This window comes from Brienomyrus brachyistius, chromosome 11 (genome assembly GCF_023856365.1).
Source record: "Brienomyrus brachyistius isolate T26 chromosome 11, BBRACH_0.4, whole genome shotgun sequence".
Taxonomy (NCBI): domain Eukaryota; kingdom Metazoa; phylum Chordata; class Actinopteri; order Osteoglossiformes; family Mormyridae; genus Brienomyrus; species Brienomyrus brachyistius.
Genome location: NC_064543.1, coordinates 14,220,881 through 14,239,634, shown reverse-complemented (window position 1 = coordinate 14,239,634; position 18,754 = coordinate 14,220,881). Strand labels below are relative to the sequence as shown.

The window sequence follows — 18,754 nt, the reverse complement described above, 5'->3', positions numbered from 1 at the left end:
AATCTCCCAAAATCCCAAACATATGACCCACCCGTCTCCCATATAATCTCCAACAAGCACACAGAGAACACACAGAACCACCGAAATCCACCAAACACGCAAAGACACATAAAGCATCACATAAGGAAAAAAACAAAAGGTAAACCTGCCTATTGACAAACGCCAATACAGGAATTCATATTTGCCTCACGCGCTGTAGGAATGTCACACGTATCAAGACAAACCATTATAGCATGCACACTTAATATATAAAAACACATAGCAGCAGGTGGCAGAGTGATTAAGGACATTTGCTACATTTAAGCTTAATTGTCCCATTTAAACACCACAGTGTGGCTTTGGATAAAATGTAAATGTCAAACAGAACTGGATAAGAACTGAATTATGGTCTGAACAGGCAGAGGGAGGGGGGCAGCACAGAGAGAGGCAGAGAGCATGGCAGGAGGCTGGAGGGGTACACTGGGTGGGCCCCTATGCTCCCCCACCTCTCAGAGAGATTAAGCTCCTATCTAGCTAGGAATGCTAAGAATCCACGTGTTTGTGTTGGAGAAACGGCCTGCCTCTTTCGTTCTGTCTCTTTTCACCCCTTCCTCCATTATTGCTTAAATAATTTGGAAAATAATTCTATTTCCATGTCCATTTCACTGCATCAGAGTTAGGACAGCGCTGATTTGGAAATTCCTTGACGTTTGACCAAGTGTGCTTTTCGCATCATCATCATCATCGTCATCATCATCATCATCATCATCATCTAACCTCCGCTTGTCTCTACAGACCAGCCCATCAATGAACCAGAATGCGGAGACAGTAAAGTACAGAACACTTCTTCCCATCTTCGAGGTGCCTTGTGGTTTGTTACAGGACACCTTGTCTTCTAGCTGTCCAATAAGTTGTCGCAGTTCGCTCTGGTCCAGTCCACACAGCTCCCCCACAGAAGCTTCTACAGCGAATGCCATCCAACCAAACAGGACTGGGGGGGGGGGGGGTGTCTATCTCCATGGCTGGTGTTTGCTGACATCCACGGACGTGCGGTTATGGATGGATGGACTGACTAGAGGACCGCCAGTCTGTCATGCAGGTGTTGAAAAAAGACCCCCTCGATAAATTCTTTCACTGGGGCTGTAATACACATGCATTCCTGCTTAAAATGCAAAATACAATGGGCTTAACCACATTGTTAAGTCTTACATTTTCTAGAGTCCTGATTAAGAGCTTTGTAGTTGCTTTTTGTCTGTTCCCATTGATCCACTTCCAGATCTGACTCAGATTCAATACGGAAGCGGATAATTAAATTAATCGCTAACCCTCCATATCCATAACAATGGCAGAATAGGCAGATCTGTAGAAGATGAAAAACCCATCAGAGTAACCAAGATACCAAGTGTCTTGTAGCCGTCATATGAGAGCAAAGCTTGCCGTACAGGAATGCATTAGGGTGAGAGATCTAGCAAAGGAAAAATTGGGGCCAGGCATGGTCACTCTTTAACAAGATCCAGATGTTCCCTCCACCCAAATGGGTAGAATGTTTGAGACGAGCTACCAGGGCTGATAAGAAGGACTGAGGGAACGAGAGAGGGAGGGATGGACAAGGAGTGGCAGAGGTAAAAGATGAGGAACGCCGGTACGATATAATCAAAAACTCTAATAATAGGGTCAAGTTAAAAATCAAGTCAAAGTCAAAGTTATTGTCATCTTCAGCTGTATGATGTATGTGTCATACATGAAATATCCTTCTTGTTGGTCACAGCAATAAACAGAATATAAATATGCAAGACATTTAAACATGACATATTAAGACACGGATATAAGGCAATTTATGTTGATATCGACTGGTATGACATGTTGCTGAAAGTCGTGATACTTCTCTTTGAGATCATAAGAGGCGTGCATGAACATGTTATAAAATAAGAGGGTGCATTTTCAAGTTCACATCTGAAAGGTGCTTTGCTGATCAAAATAAAGATGGACAAACATTCCTTTCTTCTGTCTCTGTCTCACTCTCTCTCTCTCCCTCCGTCCAGCTGTGTGGGCCAGCTCACAGTGCTTTGATTGTCAGGACAAGTTGGATACAGACTGCCCTTATGAGAGACAGCGAGGGGTCAGAGTGTTGTGGGCAACCTTTTCAATGCCCGATTTGTCTTGAATGTGACAAAGTAAAACAAACACATGCACGCCCACGCACACACACAGAGCCACTGACACACACACACGCACACAGTAGCACATCTGGGTGTACGCAGTGTACCAGCGCAGAGCAAGCACACAGAGAAATGCATGCCTGTAGTATCTGATTCCCATTGACTCAGTCCACACTGCGTGAAAATGTTTCCTAAAATCACTTTTAAACCATTAATTATGCAACTTTTTCAACTTTCCTTGACTAGTTCTTTTCCCCTTACCTGATATTAAACAGTAAAAAATACAATATACTGTAGGGGTACATCCTTAGGAAATCTTAAGACATGTACAGTACTGTATAGGTAATACGTATTTTAGTTTTTAATAGAAATAAATCAAAAGAGATCTTTCGCCTGTCGTTGTAATAAATGCTGGAAATTGATCATGTGGTTCGGCGGGATACCTGGTACTGAACCCATGAACTCTTAAGTTACACACAATCAAATTAAGTACACACATTGAAAATATTCATAAATCAAGTTACACACCGTAGGTTTAAAAAGATTACATTTTGACCTCACGAATTCGGAATGCGATCCAACCATTTGCTCTTAAAAATCACAAACAGGACATTGTAGGTATCTTGTAGGCGTATGTTCTATGCACGCACTTACACATATGTGATAAATTGACATCTTATATTTTCAGCGTTTTATCACAACGTTTTCAAACTAATCGAAAACTGTTTGGTGAGTAGCCTATATTACGTAGTTATGCCGCAATACAAAGTCCCTGAGTAAAATAAGATTTCTGTCGATTTTGCAAACTCTTGATCAAAATTTTAAGTCAAACATAAAAAATCTGAATAATTAAAACAAAATTTTGCTACCTACCATTTTCCTTTATATTACGATCCTGAATAAATCAATATAAAAAATACAAACAATGAGATATCAACCACAATAAATTACTACTTGCCATCAAAACGCGATTTGTTAATTTTTCCACGTGATTTATCGCTCACATGAATTGTTTCACAGTTTAAAATATTAAACGCACTAGCAAAGACACGCAGGCTTATTCATTGTTAATTTCAGAACTAAATAATGATACGAATATATGCATGGATTCAATTTGCGTAATCTCATGCAAAATAGTTTTTACTGCTTTAAAGCCCTCCCTTTAATGTTTAACCGTAATTGCAGTGACAGCAAACAATCTTTGTCAGCTTTCTTACCTCACTTTTTAATAATGAAAAGGCTCATTAAAGTACATTGTATTGTATTTTGATGTAGACTGTTAACTATCTGACTAACAAGGATATCTGTTTGCTGAAGGCCTGTATTCCCGGTCTGAAGAATCAATAACAATCTACAAAACCGTTTTCTGGAAGTAATTTGTAGCATTGTATGAGTTTTGTTGCAATGAAAATTCAACGGCGACTACGTAATAAGTTAATTATTTATTAAGTTAATACTAATCACAGTTGAAAGTTAGATATGAAAGAAACAAAATAAGACATTAAACACGAAGGACATATATATTCAGAAGATTCCTAAGTACAGGTTCACCCGTTAAAGGAACACATCAGTGGCGAAAATAGTTTAATATTACATATTTTCGTACGGATTTAACGCCTGTTTACTCGCCAATTAAGGTGCATGTTGTTTTATGGAGAGACTTTTTGGGCAAATTTCCCGGAAAATACTACTAAAAAATGGGCAGTGTCACATTATTGCACCAAATATGCAAGAAATATTTGATAGTATTATATGGAAAAGAATACATGCAGGATTTAGACACCAAACCTGACAGAACAACTCCGAATTAACGAAACTTGGGGGACAAGGCAATATGCGATCGTGTAGCGCATTTTCTGTATCTTCCAGCTTTTAAAGTTATTTGGTTTTGGTTAAAGTTTTTTTTAACGTGATGGCTAAGTTTAATATTTTCAATTCAATCGTTAAATAAAATCTGAAAAATATTTACTTTGTTTGTTTGATTGCATTTGTGCAAAGTAACGGACATTTATCTGGCGGTAGTATTCCTCAAATATCTACTTCACCCTGAGCGTGACAGAATTACGCGTAACACATGTAGCCTACTTGAATCAGGAATATGGTGGTGTTTACATATGTACTGTGAATTCCGCCCATTTATTTTTCAGTTAGCAAATATTTACTAGATAACAAAAATACAAAAAAAATCAGTTAAAAACCGATTTAAAAGACATATTTATATATTTCTTGCTCTAAGCAGGTTAAAAGTAATAAGATATTATACGCCTACATTTCTATAATGTCTGTATGTTGCAATGCTTCAACATTTTTCACAATGTCACTAAAGATCTTATATACAGCACACTTAAATCATACAGAACCGACGGATCAGTCAGGGTAAGTTACTTTATAAACATGCAAGCATGCAGATTTGACATCATACTTTTTAGCTATATTGTTACTTTCGCAAGACGATAAAGAAAAAGTATCATGTATGTACAGTCGTGTACAGTGACAACACGGACGCTCATGAGTTTCCATTAACAATGGTAAAGTTTCTCCTAATTTTACCAAAGGGCAATTTTACCATACAGTCATTTTTGACATCACTGTGAAACGTCAGTTTGTGCGCATACTGATGACATCACACCAATATAAACTATTCACATAGGTCCGAATAGATGATTTGAAATTGTTGTGAAAAAACAATATTAATAATAGCAATTAATTGCCTCATCCCACCCAATGTGTCCCCTTTGTCATGCCCTGTGCTTCCTGGAGTAGGCTGTAAAGTTTCCTCAACTTTATACTGGATAAATCCATTATTAATGGATGGATGGATGGATGGATGGATGGATGGATGGATGGATGGATAAAGCCCCCTTTAAGACCCTCTTTAGAAAAAGAACGACAAAGCTGTGACAGTGTTTTATGTGTCTGTGTTCAGACAAGCTGCACACCACTGCCTCTCATGTTTGGGTTACTTCCACTTTCTAATCTTTAGCTCAAATCTCTTACTAGAATTCCAATATTAATTCTGCAAGAATGTGATGTTTGCTGACCAGGTTTTATCCAATCAGAGTTGAGGATGTCCAAATCAGTTTCTAGGCAGCTTACAGTGCAAGGCACAATACACCCTGCAATGAATTCTTGCCAATCACAGTCACACAGGCATGAATATGTGTGAATGTAAGTCTGCCGTTCAACATACATGTGGTTAAACTTTTGCATGGGGGGGTCAGAGTACCACAGGCTACTCACACACTCAGAGGCCCAGAATCAAAGAGGCATATCATAACTATAATCACTACTCACTCACCATGCCTCCCTACAATTATTGTATTCTAGAGACTGTAACATTATTCTGGAAACTACAATATAAGCAGGTTCATTTAAACAATGGTCTTCTGCCTTATAACATGTGAGCAATTACAACTCAAAAGTAATTCCCCAGAAAATAGAAGATGGAATCTATTTACCCTAATAAGCCTCCTGCTTTCAACAAGTTATTTTTAATCTGATTTCAGATTAACCTTATATTGTGTATCAAACCATTTAATTAGACAAGTATAATTCATGAAAAAATCTCATTAAGCTGAGTATGAGTTCATTTTAATTCCACACATTTGATATTTTTACTAAAAGCGAATCACAACAAGTGCTTGCCTTTTGTGTTCCTTCAAGGATGGACTTGATAGCTATTCATCTCGTTCACTTACAACTTCTCTTTCAAGTACATTACTGACTGTATTTTCACGGCAACTTTAAATATAAGACATTCTGCACGCTGCTATTATGGGATTTTTATAATGAAAGTGTGTTGTTTAGCTGCTTGGTCTATTTTTATAAATTGCATGTAACTTCATGTGGGGGAATTTGTGCGCCAGTGAGCGTTCAAGTGTGCATGGGCCTCGCATCTGTGCCGCTGTGTTAATGATTAATGCCGCTCTCCCGCTTCCACACTACAGTGGAGCAAAGTCTGCCATGTTATCAGATGGCAAACACAGCATGCAAACGGGCACACAGACACACAGAGTTAGAAACAGACACCTTCACATATTTGCATTCACACAAAGACATGGCAAACACAGACGTGCTTCGTCACCACAGCGCAGCGAGATCTTGCCACATCACCTGATCAGAGCAAGATCAAGAAAAAAAAAAAGCACCTCACGACTACCTTTGGAGTTATCTCAGCAGAATCACTCAGCAAAGCTTATTCATTAGCACTCGTTTGAAAGAATATAGATCAGGAATCAAGTCCTTGACCTTGAGGCCACCAAGGCACAGTGTCCGAACGGCTACTCCAACAGTCCTCCAGTACCAAACTTAGTAACAAAGTTTGCTTGAAGCCAGACATGACCCATTTCATAATTTAAGAAACAGACCCTGACTGTTCTCTAGCGCCATGCTTGTATTGCACACGTACATTACACATACATACGTTTCACTCACGACACTCCCCAGCAACAATATATTTCACATTCTCTCTCAAACACACAAATATCCAGTACTGTGCACAGAACATATTCAGTTAACTAAAAGTGGTCCTGTTTTTTTTCCAGAGACATAATTTCAATATGGTGTACAGCTACAACAAATACTCACATATGAAAAGTAGACAGGCACAAAACCAAATACAGGGACACATATATAGACAGGACTTAGGATAGGTGCACCCCCGTATACACACAGATTTCTACTGATACAAAATATAAACAGTGACACCGAAGTGAAGACAAAAATGGAAACAGACGTCGAGTTTACCTGGTCGTAACCACAGCATGTTGAACTTCACCGAAATATATAAAATGATCAACCCTTTCTGTCTTTTACATCTTGTCCCCAGTTAGCTCTCTGCTTTAGAATAAAGTGGAGTGTATTCAAACCCATGAATGTGTGTGTGTGTGTGTGTGTGCGCGCGCCGTAATGAGGATTATGGTGTGATCATGAGATAGGGCTGTACCAGTCCACAACACACTACTTTCATCTCGCACCAGCACCATGAACACTGCTGGAACAGGCTAAGGATTATTAAAAAAAAGGACATAGCCAGGTCTGGGCCAAAGGGTAGGCAAACTAGGCCAGGAATAAGGAGAAAGCGGCCAGTGGGAAATGAATCAGGGATAGCAGAGAGGAAAAGGACTGTGGCATCAGCAAGGAGACTGAAAACACCTCTATTTTCCCAGCTATTTTCTCTTCATGGCTACCCTCCCCCTCCGCTGGGATGTCTCAAAGAGCTATTTCTGGTTTTCTGTACTTATTACCCATCACTGGGAATCTGTCCTAAAATAAACGTACAATATCTTCCGTAATATTGTTTATTCACTCTTAAAATACCCAATGTCTAGAGCCGCTTTGGAGACAACAAAAATGCATTCATTTATGCATACATGTTCTTTATTACTCCTAGTTTACGCAGCTTTTAGTATTTATCATGTTTTTTTTAACATTGTATATATTTTCTCCTTGTGTGCTGAGGAGGTGATCCTCCTGCTAATGATGTACTTTTCCCCCTAAGGGAAAAATGTTTACCTGACAAGTATCCTCCGAAAGGCCACCCTAACAGCAGCCTGAGACTGCTCAATAAAATCATTCCATGTATCCATTTTGGTCCAATTAAAAATGTTTTTGTTACATAGTAAGTTCAGAATGTGCTGAATGATAAACTGGCCAATGTAGCAAAAGGGAGGGGCATTGTTTCTGTTTTGTTTAGGTAATTAAATGCCTTGGTCATTGATGTCAGATCAAGAAAAGATAAAATAGCAAGGTGCAGTAACTTCAATGCCAACTACAATTAAATACTGCTATTCTACATTCAAACGATGCTATAATGTGCAATGTTTGATTCGTGGCCTGTTTTCTGCTATTTAGTTGCCCGAAGTGTGTTAAAACATGTTATAGTTAAAATTTCCCTCCTTCTGATATGCCTGATATAAAACATAGGAGTATCAAATAAAATTGATTCAGGCTTAATTGCTTTTGACATAAAACCAGCAGCGCATCACACTAAATAAAGCATCGTGCTTTGCCAACACCCACAGTATGTCATGCCCTTTAGCGAACTCACAAGGCGTACAGAGTGTACAGAGCTTACGCACACCTGACTGAGCAAACACAATGCATTCCAGCCAATGAATTCAGTGGCTACAGTGTAACGATGCGCTATTGGCCAATCCTACCTGCACGCCAGGAGTGTTGGGTCACAATCAAGTTCTCAGAGTCATAATCCCATGGGAACATGTGCTGCGGTTCAGTGGAGGGCCTCTGACCCAACTGGGGCAGGCTGAAGTTAGGCCTGCCAGTGTCAGGCCCACTCATATTTACTTGATGTGCTGACAATGTCCAGACAACAGTTATAAACAACTCAGCTTAAAGAAGACCGGCCCACTGTTTCAGGGGGAGCACCTCTTTGTGCACAGGTATATATGACATTGTGGGGACTAAATGTACTATAAGGTAATAAAAACCTTGTAGGGACATTTTTCTGATCACCAGAAGGGGAAACTCAATTTTATCAAAATCAGTGACTGTAAACAAAATAAAAACGCCAAATGTCTCGTACTTTGTGTGTTTATTCATGGTTAAAGTTTGGGCTGGGTAGGGGTTAAGGTTGTCATAGCTGGGATTAGGGATATGCTGATAGAAATGCACGGTCCCCACAAATATATAAGTACAAGCATATGTGTTTGTGTGTGTGTTTGTACCATTTCTCTGCCTCTGTCCTGCATCACCCCCCCCCCCCCACACACACACACACACCCTGGCACCCTAAGTCAGCTTGTCTCCCCTCTTTCACTCATCCAGTCTGCACAATATCACACTAATGGAGGCCCAGAGTGGACCTGGAATAAGACAGACTTCAGTTAGATGTTTAAATGGCTGCTGTGGTATGTCAGGAATCCGAGGCGCACGTCGGTGTGTGTGGATGTGCTGCAGAGTGTGTGTGTGGGTTGGTAAGCGCGATGCAAGCGTGCGTATATGTGCCTGTATGATTATCTTTAACTGAACCGTGGTCAACATTTGCCAAGAAACAGTTTGTCCTTCCTTGCCATTTCCCAAATAATGTCAACCCGAGAAAACAGGCAGCCAATGCAGACTCCCTGAGATCCTGCTCTGAATTTGTTTCTACCTTAAAACATATGATCTTATTAAATTCCCAGTTCTTGCCTGGAAAGTTACATTTGGGTACTACATGTTGCAATCTGTCACGCTGGTTCTGCTTTACAGACACGCTGACAGGCAAAAACTTCTTGATAACCCGATGTTCCTAGTCTTGAATCTACAATTGTGTATAATCAGTTTGGCCATAAAATGGGATGAGATTTTACACACATCAGTGCCCAGCAGGCAGCCAAATACAGCCTTATATTACACAGACTCAACCCCAACACTCATGGCGTTGCATGGCATCAAAATTGCTCATGTCCACTAAAAACACTTGCTGTTGAACTTCAATAACATACACTGTTACTTAGCACCGCAAGTGCTGACTTTGATCTGCATTAAAGAATGGGGGGGTTTGTTTATCAGTTCTTGAAAGTCTCCTTTCCCTGGAAAACCACTGGAATGGAAGCAAGTGTTGCATTGATGGAATCTCTAGACAGTCCAGCCAAAAGAACATGCTGGAATCGGTGATGCTGGCCAAAAGAGGGACTTAATGGACTTATTTGTTCTTATAGTGATTAGAAGTTAAATTCATTTGTTAGTAACACTGTTTATTCATGGCAAAAGGCGTGGCACACTTTAGTCAGTCTTTTTTATCAGCCTGCTTGTTGGCTACCTCTCTATAGACATGAGCTGAATAATACAGGACAGAGTTCAGTATTTCCTTCAGAATGTTAAAGAAATGTGATCACAGACATCATTATTCATCCTGGCACTCAGCATAGGTAGAGTGTATTTGATTACATTTGTAGTAACTGATTTTGTTGGCCACACAAGTACTCTTACTGTGATAGGGAGACACATTATTTAAAATTTACATTTTTGTAGATGTTTGGCTGGTTTCCTTAGTATCTGTACTTCTCACATAGTGTGTGTGTGTCCTGTGATGAACTGGCATCCTGTCCAGGGAGTCTGTCTGCCTTATGCTTTATGCTGCTCTGGATATACTTCATGCTTCTCCATGACCCAATACTTGCTAAGTAATTAAAATGTGGATGGATGGATGGATGGATGGATGGATGGATGGATGCAAGGGTGGAACTAGAAAAATCTTTGATATTAGCCAACTGAGATGAGATGAAAAAAATGAACACCATCATATTGATTCTTTTTACTAGTCAGTGGGGGTAATAAACTATTACTTAATGTATTAACTAAACAGAAACGGTAACTAAAAAGTGTTAATGTTCTGATTCCATTTTTTTTCACCAGTCTTATTATGTTTTATTATATTTGTTCATTATCGGTATCCATCTTCACCTTTGACAATAGTTTGCGCATTAATTATTAGCTGAAAGATGATTTTTTAATAAATGCACAACACTTACAGTACTGTTTTAACAAAAGAGGAAATGAATCATAGTTTTAAAAAAGCAGAATTTTATGAATACTGAAAGTGAAATCTAGCTACAAAACCATACAAAGGCATGCCAATTATTAAGGTGTAGAGAAAATTACGTATTACCTAATAAATATATACTATGTTTCATTGTCTTTTACATATCTGTTTTCCAAAGTAGTGAATATGGCAAGAAGAGTAATCACGAAATTATGTAGATGCTTAATTTGTATATCACTACTTTATATTAATGTTTCTCAAAAAATGTATTAACTAATCATGAGTGACAGTTCCACGGGTTAAACCCGTAGCATCTGGATAGGCTCTGATTGCCCAGTAGCCTTCATAGGATAAGCAGGTACAGATGATGGATGGATGGAGGGATGGATGGAGGGATGGATGGAACGATGGATGAGCAACAGTTTATTTAATCACCAGCAGTGATTACATCCCAGGAAGCCTAGTGCATAAAATAAACCCTGAACAGGACAGCAATCCATCACAGGACACATACAGACAGCAACACTAAATCCCTAAGAGCAATTTAGACTTACCCGAACAACATGCCTTCTCCATCTTTGACGTATGAAGAAAACCCACAGAGATAATACAGAAATCCCACTTCACATACTTACACCCACAATCCTGGCAGCGTGACAGTGCTACCTGCAGAGGACCTCAGCATACATGCTAATTTGTGCCGTAAAACCTGATGCTAACAGGTTAGCCTCAAACTACTGCTTTTCCACCGTACTTAGCAAGTCGGTTATGACAAGGCATCATCTGACAGGACCCTCACACAAGCACATACACGTGTAAGGAAGCTGACACAACATATATATCAGGTAGCTGCTTTCAAGGGCCTCTTTTATATATATATATATATATATATATATATATATATATATATATATATATAAAAATTCCTCTTATTAAAGTTGGTTCAATCTCACACAGAGGGAGAGGAACAGAAGCTTGTCAGGGTGAAATGTGAGTTTAAAACGCTTAGCGCAGAATTTGAACTGCATGCAGGCTCAGTGGTGAGGAGTTTCCAAAGATTAAACAGTTCATTTGGCAAAGAGTTCCTTTGCTCAACACTTTTAGAAAACCACAGCTACGTACTGTGCGATGCCAATGAACATAGGAGGCTGTCTCATAATCCACCCTGGCACTGTCACACTACACCACCATCACAAACGAAGTACAGTGTGATATAACACATTACAGCTGGAAGACAAAATAGAGAACATAGGACATGGAATACAGGAATGAAGTTGGAGGATAAGACAAGCAAGGGAGGAATAAAGTAAACAGTACGGGGAATACAGGGCATGAGATGCCAGAAAGGGCAAGAATTCAGGCCTATAATGGAGGAAGAGGACAAAAAGTGGCACATGGAAAGTATTAGATCTTGATGAATATAAATGTGAATAGCAGCTAATAACTTTTATATGAGTAAATGAGTGTGACGCTCTGTACATCATCTCCACATGCTGTCTCTCCTCCTCTCTGTACATCATCTCCACATGCTGTCTCTCCTCCCCTCTGTACATCATCTCCACATGCTGTCTCTCCTCCCCTCTGTACATCATATCCACATGCTGTCTCTCCTCCCCTCTGTACATCATATCCACATGCTGTCTCTCCTCCTCTCTGTACATCATATCCACATGCCGTCTCTCCTCCTCTCTGTACATCATATCCACATGCTGTCTCTCCTCCCCTCTGTACATCATCTCCACATGCTGTCTCTCCTCCTCTCTGTACATCATCTCCACATGGTGTCTCTCCTCCCCTCTGTGCATCATCTCCACATGCTGTCTCTCCTCCCCTCTGTACATCATCTCCACATGCTGTCTCACCCCCCTTTTGTGCATCATCTCCACATGCTGTCTCTCCTCCCCTCTGTACATCATCTCCACATGCTGTCTCTCCTCCACTCTGTACATCATCTCCACATGCTGTCTCTCCTCCCCTCTGTACATCATCTCCACATGCTGTCTCTCCTCCCCTCTGTACATCATATCCACATGCCGTCTCTCCTCCCCTCTGTACATCATCTCCACATGCCGTCTCTCCTCCTCTCTGTACATCATCTCCACATGCTGTCTCTCCTCCTCTCTGTACATCATCTCCACATGCTGTCTGTCCTCCTCTCTGTGCATCATCTCCACATGCTGTCTTTCCTCCCCTCTGTACATCATCTCCACATGCTGTCTGTCCTCCTCTCTGTACATCATCTCCACATACTGTCTCTCCTACCCTCTGTACATCATCTCCACATGCCGTCTCTCCTCCCCTCTGTACATCATCTCCACATGCCGTCTCTCCTCCTCTCTGTACATCATCTCCACATGCTGTCTCTCCTCCTCTCTGTACATCATCTCCACATGCTGTCTGTCCTCCTCTCTGTGCATCATCTCCACATGTTGTCTCTCCTCCCCTCTGTGCATCATCTCCACATGCTGTCTGTCCTCCTCTCTGTACATCATCTCCACATACTGTCTCTCCTACCCTCTGTACATCATCTCCACATGCCGTCTCTCCTCCTCTCTGTACATCATCTCCAAATGCCGTCTGTCCTCCTCTGTACATCATCTCCACATGCTGACTGTCCTCCTCTCTGTACATCATCTCCACATGCTGTCTCTCCTCCTCTCTGAACATTATCTCCACATGTGGTCTCCCTCCCCCTCTGCACATCATCTCCACATGCTGTCTCACTTCCTTAGAGATCCATAATCACTCTCCCCCTGTACATCAGCTACATACACATTAAGCAATGCAAGAAAAATTCACAATAAAATATTAATCACACTGCATAAGAAAGATTAGCAAACAATGTTTTAGTTATCTTTTTGTCCTCAGCTATAGTTTATCTTGATTTTGTCAAGCTAAAGTCTCTATTTGTCATATGCAGAGTACGGCCGACTCATCCATACTATGAAATGCTTGTGGTGAGGCTCAGAGAATCGCACATGGCATCACACATACAATACTTGTTTCCCACAAGAATATAAATAAGCAGAAGGGAAGGGGGAGATAGGTAAACAAGTAAACAAATAAGATAAAAACACAGGAATAAGCCAGGAATAAATAAAACAGATCTTGTAAAAAGAGTGAGAAAATCCAGTTAGCAGCATCATTATGAGGTGGCTGTCAATATAATCAAATGACAAGTGCAGCAGTCTATGTTACTGACAGTATTTAGTGAGAATATAGTACAAAGTGAAAAGTAAATTAGAGACAGAGACTGGCAGCATTATGCAGTGCTGGGGCTGAATAATCTGATGGTCTGTGGGATCTTCACTCTGTACATGATTTCCTCAGCAATATATTATCAAACTGAGATTTGACATCTGTTCTGCCAAACTAGGATTAATCCCCAGAAGAAAACACAACAAATGCTCATTTCAAGGTAGCATAATTCATACACATACAGCTAAGGCAATGTCAGCAAGGTCTATTCCAGGACAGAGTAATCAATTTCTGTCTGTAATTTGCCTGAATGCAGAGTTCTACAGTGTCTACAGTACCTAAAGAATAAGTTTATACTAAATATCAAAACTAAAACATTGTTTCACATAATCTAACTTGACTATTAGGTGTAAATAACACTGCATATAATGACTGGGGGCATGTAACCCGTATCTGTGATTTCAGCTACTTAAAAATGTAATGATTAATATTTTCTATGGAGCATAAATATTTACACAGCTATGGTGGCTAAGGAGCTACTGTAAATTAATTCAGCAGTAACTACAGACCAAATGAAGCCTTTGGCTGGTTCAGACATAGCTGAGAACATGTGCCATGTAAAGTTATGGGGCTTTTAAATATGTAGGAGCAATTTTTGTTTATACAAAAGTGTTATTGCTATGAGCTGCAATTCCTTTATCTGCAGCTGCACTAGAACAAAATGTAAATGCGCTACATGAAAGAGAGGCGAGACTCCATGTCAAAGGACTGAACTAGCATGTGGACAGAACAGTAACACCCCCATAAGGAATCTCTTTTTTTTTCCCTACCCAATCTCGATGAAACACACAGACAGGTGAGAGGAAGCTTGGGGGGGAGGGGGGGGGGTGGTCACAGCACAGGGTCAGCCAGTGTGCAGCACCCCTTTACCTGGGGGTTAAGGGCCTTGGTCAAGGGCCCAGCAGCCAAATCAGTCTGCCAGACCCAGGATTCGAACCAGCCACCATCTGATCACAGGTAATACGTCCGATATCACTGAGTCACATCTCAATCCCCATTACACCAGCACGACAGATTACAGGTCTCAATCAGCCGCATTTATTTGGTGTGAAAGCCATTGAAACTCTGTGGTTGGTATGGACACAAACATCGTCTGACATCCTTGGGCATGTTGTACAGGGCAGACTGGTCAGGATTAGCCAGATAATGGAAAAAATGCCACTCGTAGGTTAGCTAGTACTGCCATTGGGGGTGAGGAGATTACAGGAGAGAGGATGGTAATGAAGCGGTTCAGCTATCTAAAAAGGCAGATCCTTTTAAAATTCCCCAAGCACATATAGAGCTGAGATCAAGTGAAGGACAAATGAAAGTGGATCTAGTATCAGAAGGAGGCTTTTATATTGTGGCAAAGTGGTGGCATGGAGATGCGTTGGGAACTCAGCTGGGATGGATCAAGCCATCTTTCGCCCTGACATTCCAGCCTTGCTTTACTTATTACAAAACACATCATTTATCTTCCTTTTCGGGCATCTCCCTCCGCACCCCCACCCTACTCCCCTTCCTCCCTTCGGACTCTCCTGGCTCCCTCAAACTACCACCACCTCCCCCAACACTGCCCCCCTCCATCCCTATCCCCCCTGAAAAGTTGATACTGTCCTCTTGTCCCCCAACCATTATCTATTGGCATTTACTCTTTATTTGCAAAAGCTTCGTCTTCATATTTTTTTCCATTATTTTTTGTACTGAGGTACACAGATTCAGTACCACCTATTCCATCCTATCCTGTCCTGTCCTCCCCACCGTCTCATAAATGCACCAGGCCTCTGCTGATAAACATCTAACACTGAGAAGTTTGCTGTCTGTGATGCCCTAAAATTGGCCATTTCTATACATATATATCCGCAAGAAACAACACAGAGCACATTGTACAACCATACTCAAACTAGCCGCTGGTATGATACATCAGCCACAAAATGTATGTTTTATGATGAATTAAATAATTAGATTTTGTCGTGCCATCTGTCCAGATTTTTTTTATAGTATTTAGTGTCCTGTTGGACGCTTGAAATCTTCCAATTGTTGAATCAATTTTCAAATACGATCAATTTTAAGTTAATTGAATAGTTTGATGTGTGTTTCTGGATTAAGGGAAGAACTTGCAATTTCAGGTAAATTTTACCGGTCCCAGGAGGCGAAAATGCGATTTTTATTAGAGTCCAAAAAGTTTGGCACCTTTCTCCGGGTAAGGAGCGCCTTAGGTTCAGGTTCATTTCAGCACATTACACCCATTATAATAGCTGCAAAAGATAAGATACGATTGACGGATTTTCAGTCTTACCTTCGAAAAATCTCCGCAAGGCTTCCGTTTCATCAACCACGTCCATCCTACCGAGTGCCCCTAGAAAAAGCCATGAAAGTCTCCGCTTCCAAAACGAGCAGATGTGCGCCGATCGGGACTTTCAGCGAAAACGCATCCCAGTGAGTTTGCACGGACTTTCTCGTTTGATGCTTTTTTTCGGGGAGCTTCGCTCACCTGAATAAACGTATCACTAAAAGATTTCGTCCCTCCCTTTTCAGCGAAGAAACGAGCGCTATTCTTTTTCAATACATACTTAAAATGCTAACCTACGCCTAATGTCCTTGCTGGAAAGTTGGGAGTTTCCCTTTGTCCTTCCGTCCAACTAGCATTTTAAAATGTACAAATCCTGCCCTATGCGCTGGTAATATTGAAATGCCCAATTAGACGCCCCCGTTCACTTAAGGACAACTAAAAGTAAGTATCCGGTTTTACAACTGAAAGTGGTTATAGCATAGTATCATTATAACAGCCTCAGTTTTACTACGCTCTGCCTAATGACTAAAAGTCTCATTTCCCTGTTTAATGATGTTACTGGATAAGAAATTGACTGCCCAGTGCAACAATGTACAGCATAAGAGTGAACTTTGGCGTCACTCTCTGACCCCCCTCCTTCATCGTTTGCCCGTGTGGTCAGTTTTACATCGATCAACAGTTCTAACTATTTATCCAGGGTACATTTTTAATCGTAATTTCCCCAAAAGAAACTGCGACAGGTGTTTTAGCATACCGCGGCAGTTGTGCTCTATACAGACAACTGTGTAACCTGACAGATTTTGTCGATTTATACGAAATATATCCTCTTTCATTTCGTACTATCACAACGCTATTAAATCATTCTGATTAATTTTCCATCTAATTTAATTCGTTTCTAAAATATGCTTGACTATATGAATATTTTATGGTAGCGAATCACTTGCTACATATATAGTCATTAAGCGACAAAAGTGGACTTTAAAATATGTAGATTATATATTATTATTACACTAGCAGATACATAACCATCGCAGCTTCAGACTGCGACAAACGGAAAAGGATTAATTATTTATATAAAGTTCATTATTTCGAAAATATCTAAAAATTGCTAAATATGTTGTATGGACTCATGGGTAATACAGTATACACTGATTTAATTATTTTTATGATGAAATAAGTGATGTCTTGATTATCAATGCGTAAAACAATATAATTTGCTATAAAACTCTGATCACTGGCCATTGATCGCCACTTTGTCGCTTTCTATCAGTTCGGAAGATTGAACATCTGAGTGGACCATTGTCCTTGCCATTGTTCATCACTGCCGTGAAATAAGGCCTTTGCGTGTAGAAATTTACTGGCTTGTGTCAGTTTGAAGTACGTTGTTGAACCATTGAATATTATCAGCTATTTTTCCAGCACTATCAGGTAGCAGGGGGGGAAGGGTTCTGTCAACATATTTACGTTTATAATGATGTGGCAACCCAATTTATTAAGCACCTATTTAGGCTATATTATCCTCAACAGGTTCTTAATACATTGGGTTTTCATATCATTATAAACGTAAATAAGTTGCGACAGTTGATATGAATGAAGATTGTTGTATAACTAAGAAAACGATTTGTTTGAATCAGGTCCTGTGTATGTGTCCTTCCACTCCAGCTCTGTCCACCCACCTCCGCTCCCTTGGGGGGGAGATGCTGTTTGGTTGTCTTGTCCCTCACAGCTGGATTGCTTCTCTCTCTCTCTCCATCGCATTTTCCTTGCCTGTTTGCTCTGAACAACGCATCTGTTCTTTCGATTACACAGCTCAGATTGTTTAGGAGCACACAGACGCGCAAGAGAGAGAGATAGAGACGAAGTGTGACAATGAAACAGCTGGGATGGTTAAAGCAGTTCATTCTGCTCTAGCTGTGTGTGTGAGACAGAGAGAGAGAGAGAGAGAGAGAGAGAGAGAGAGTGTGTGTATGTGTGTGTATGTGTATACGCGCATGTGTACTTCAGCATCACCGTTTGATTTTTCATTTAGGACTTAAATCTGTCCGCAAACTGAATCATTATGCACGTTTAGGACAGTTTAGCTGGAGGATCCAGCCAAATCATTTATGCAGTTATTGTGGTTTATTTTATTATATTGGAGCAACAGTATTGCTGACATTGTTAACATTGATTGGGTGGCCAGAAACTGGGCAGATTAGACTGGATCCAACTCTGCCATGAACAAGAGGAAATATCCAAGTCCAAAATGCAACAATCGCCAATGAATTCACAGGTCCCACATACTATGGCCTTTATGAAAATTTCTGTCCCGCTTGAATCATGAGGAAATATTCCAGTCCTATGACCTCAGGGAAATTTCCAGGACACTATGACTACGTGGCAGTTTCTCAATAGGCCTACAAACTGAGGGGCAACTACCTCTCCTGATGCTTGGTGTGAGCGTTGGTTCCCAGCAAGATACATAGCGTTGGACTATGAGGTTGCGTGTGAGATTATATCAGGGACTTGCCTGCGGTTCTATAATTCTCATAGCTAGTAGCATTGTTAAGCTGCAGGCCTGGACACAGGTGTCTTCCTGGACTTGCGTAGTTCCCTACCAAA

The 18,754-nt window shown here is 40.6% G+C and overlaps 1 protein-coding gene across 6 annotated transcripts in view; it reads right to left on the bottom strand.

Annotated features, from left to right (window-relative positions):
* Window positions 1–16,783, bottom strand: part of myrf (myelin regulatory factor) — a 42,702-nt gene extending 25,919 nt beyond the window's left edge. For 5 of the 6 annotated variants that reach the window (XM_049031527.1, XM_049031528.1, XM_049031531.1 and 2 more), the window contains exon 1: window positions 16,160–16,783. In XM_049031527.1, the coding sequence (XP_048887484.1) occupies window positions 16,160–16,205 (46 nt within the window). In that variant the 5' untranslated portion in view covers window positions 16,206–16,783. Of the gene's footprint in view, window positions 1–6,884; window positions 7,007–16,159 lie in introns of those variants that run through there. The other variant, XM_049031530.1, reaches the window with a different exon arrangement.
* Between the last annotated feature and the right edge of the window lie 1,971 nt (window positions 16,784–18,754).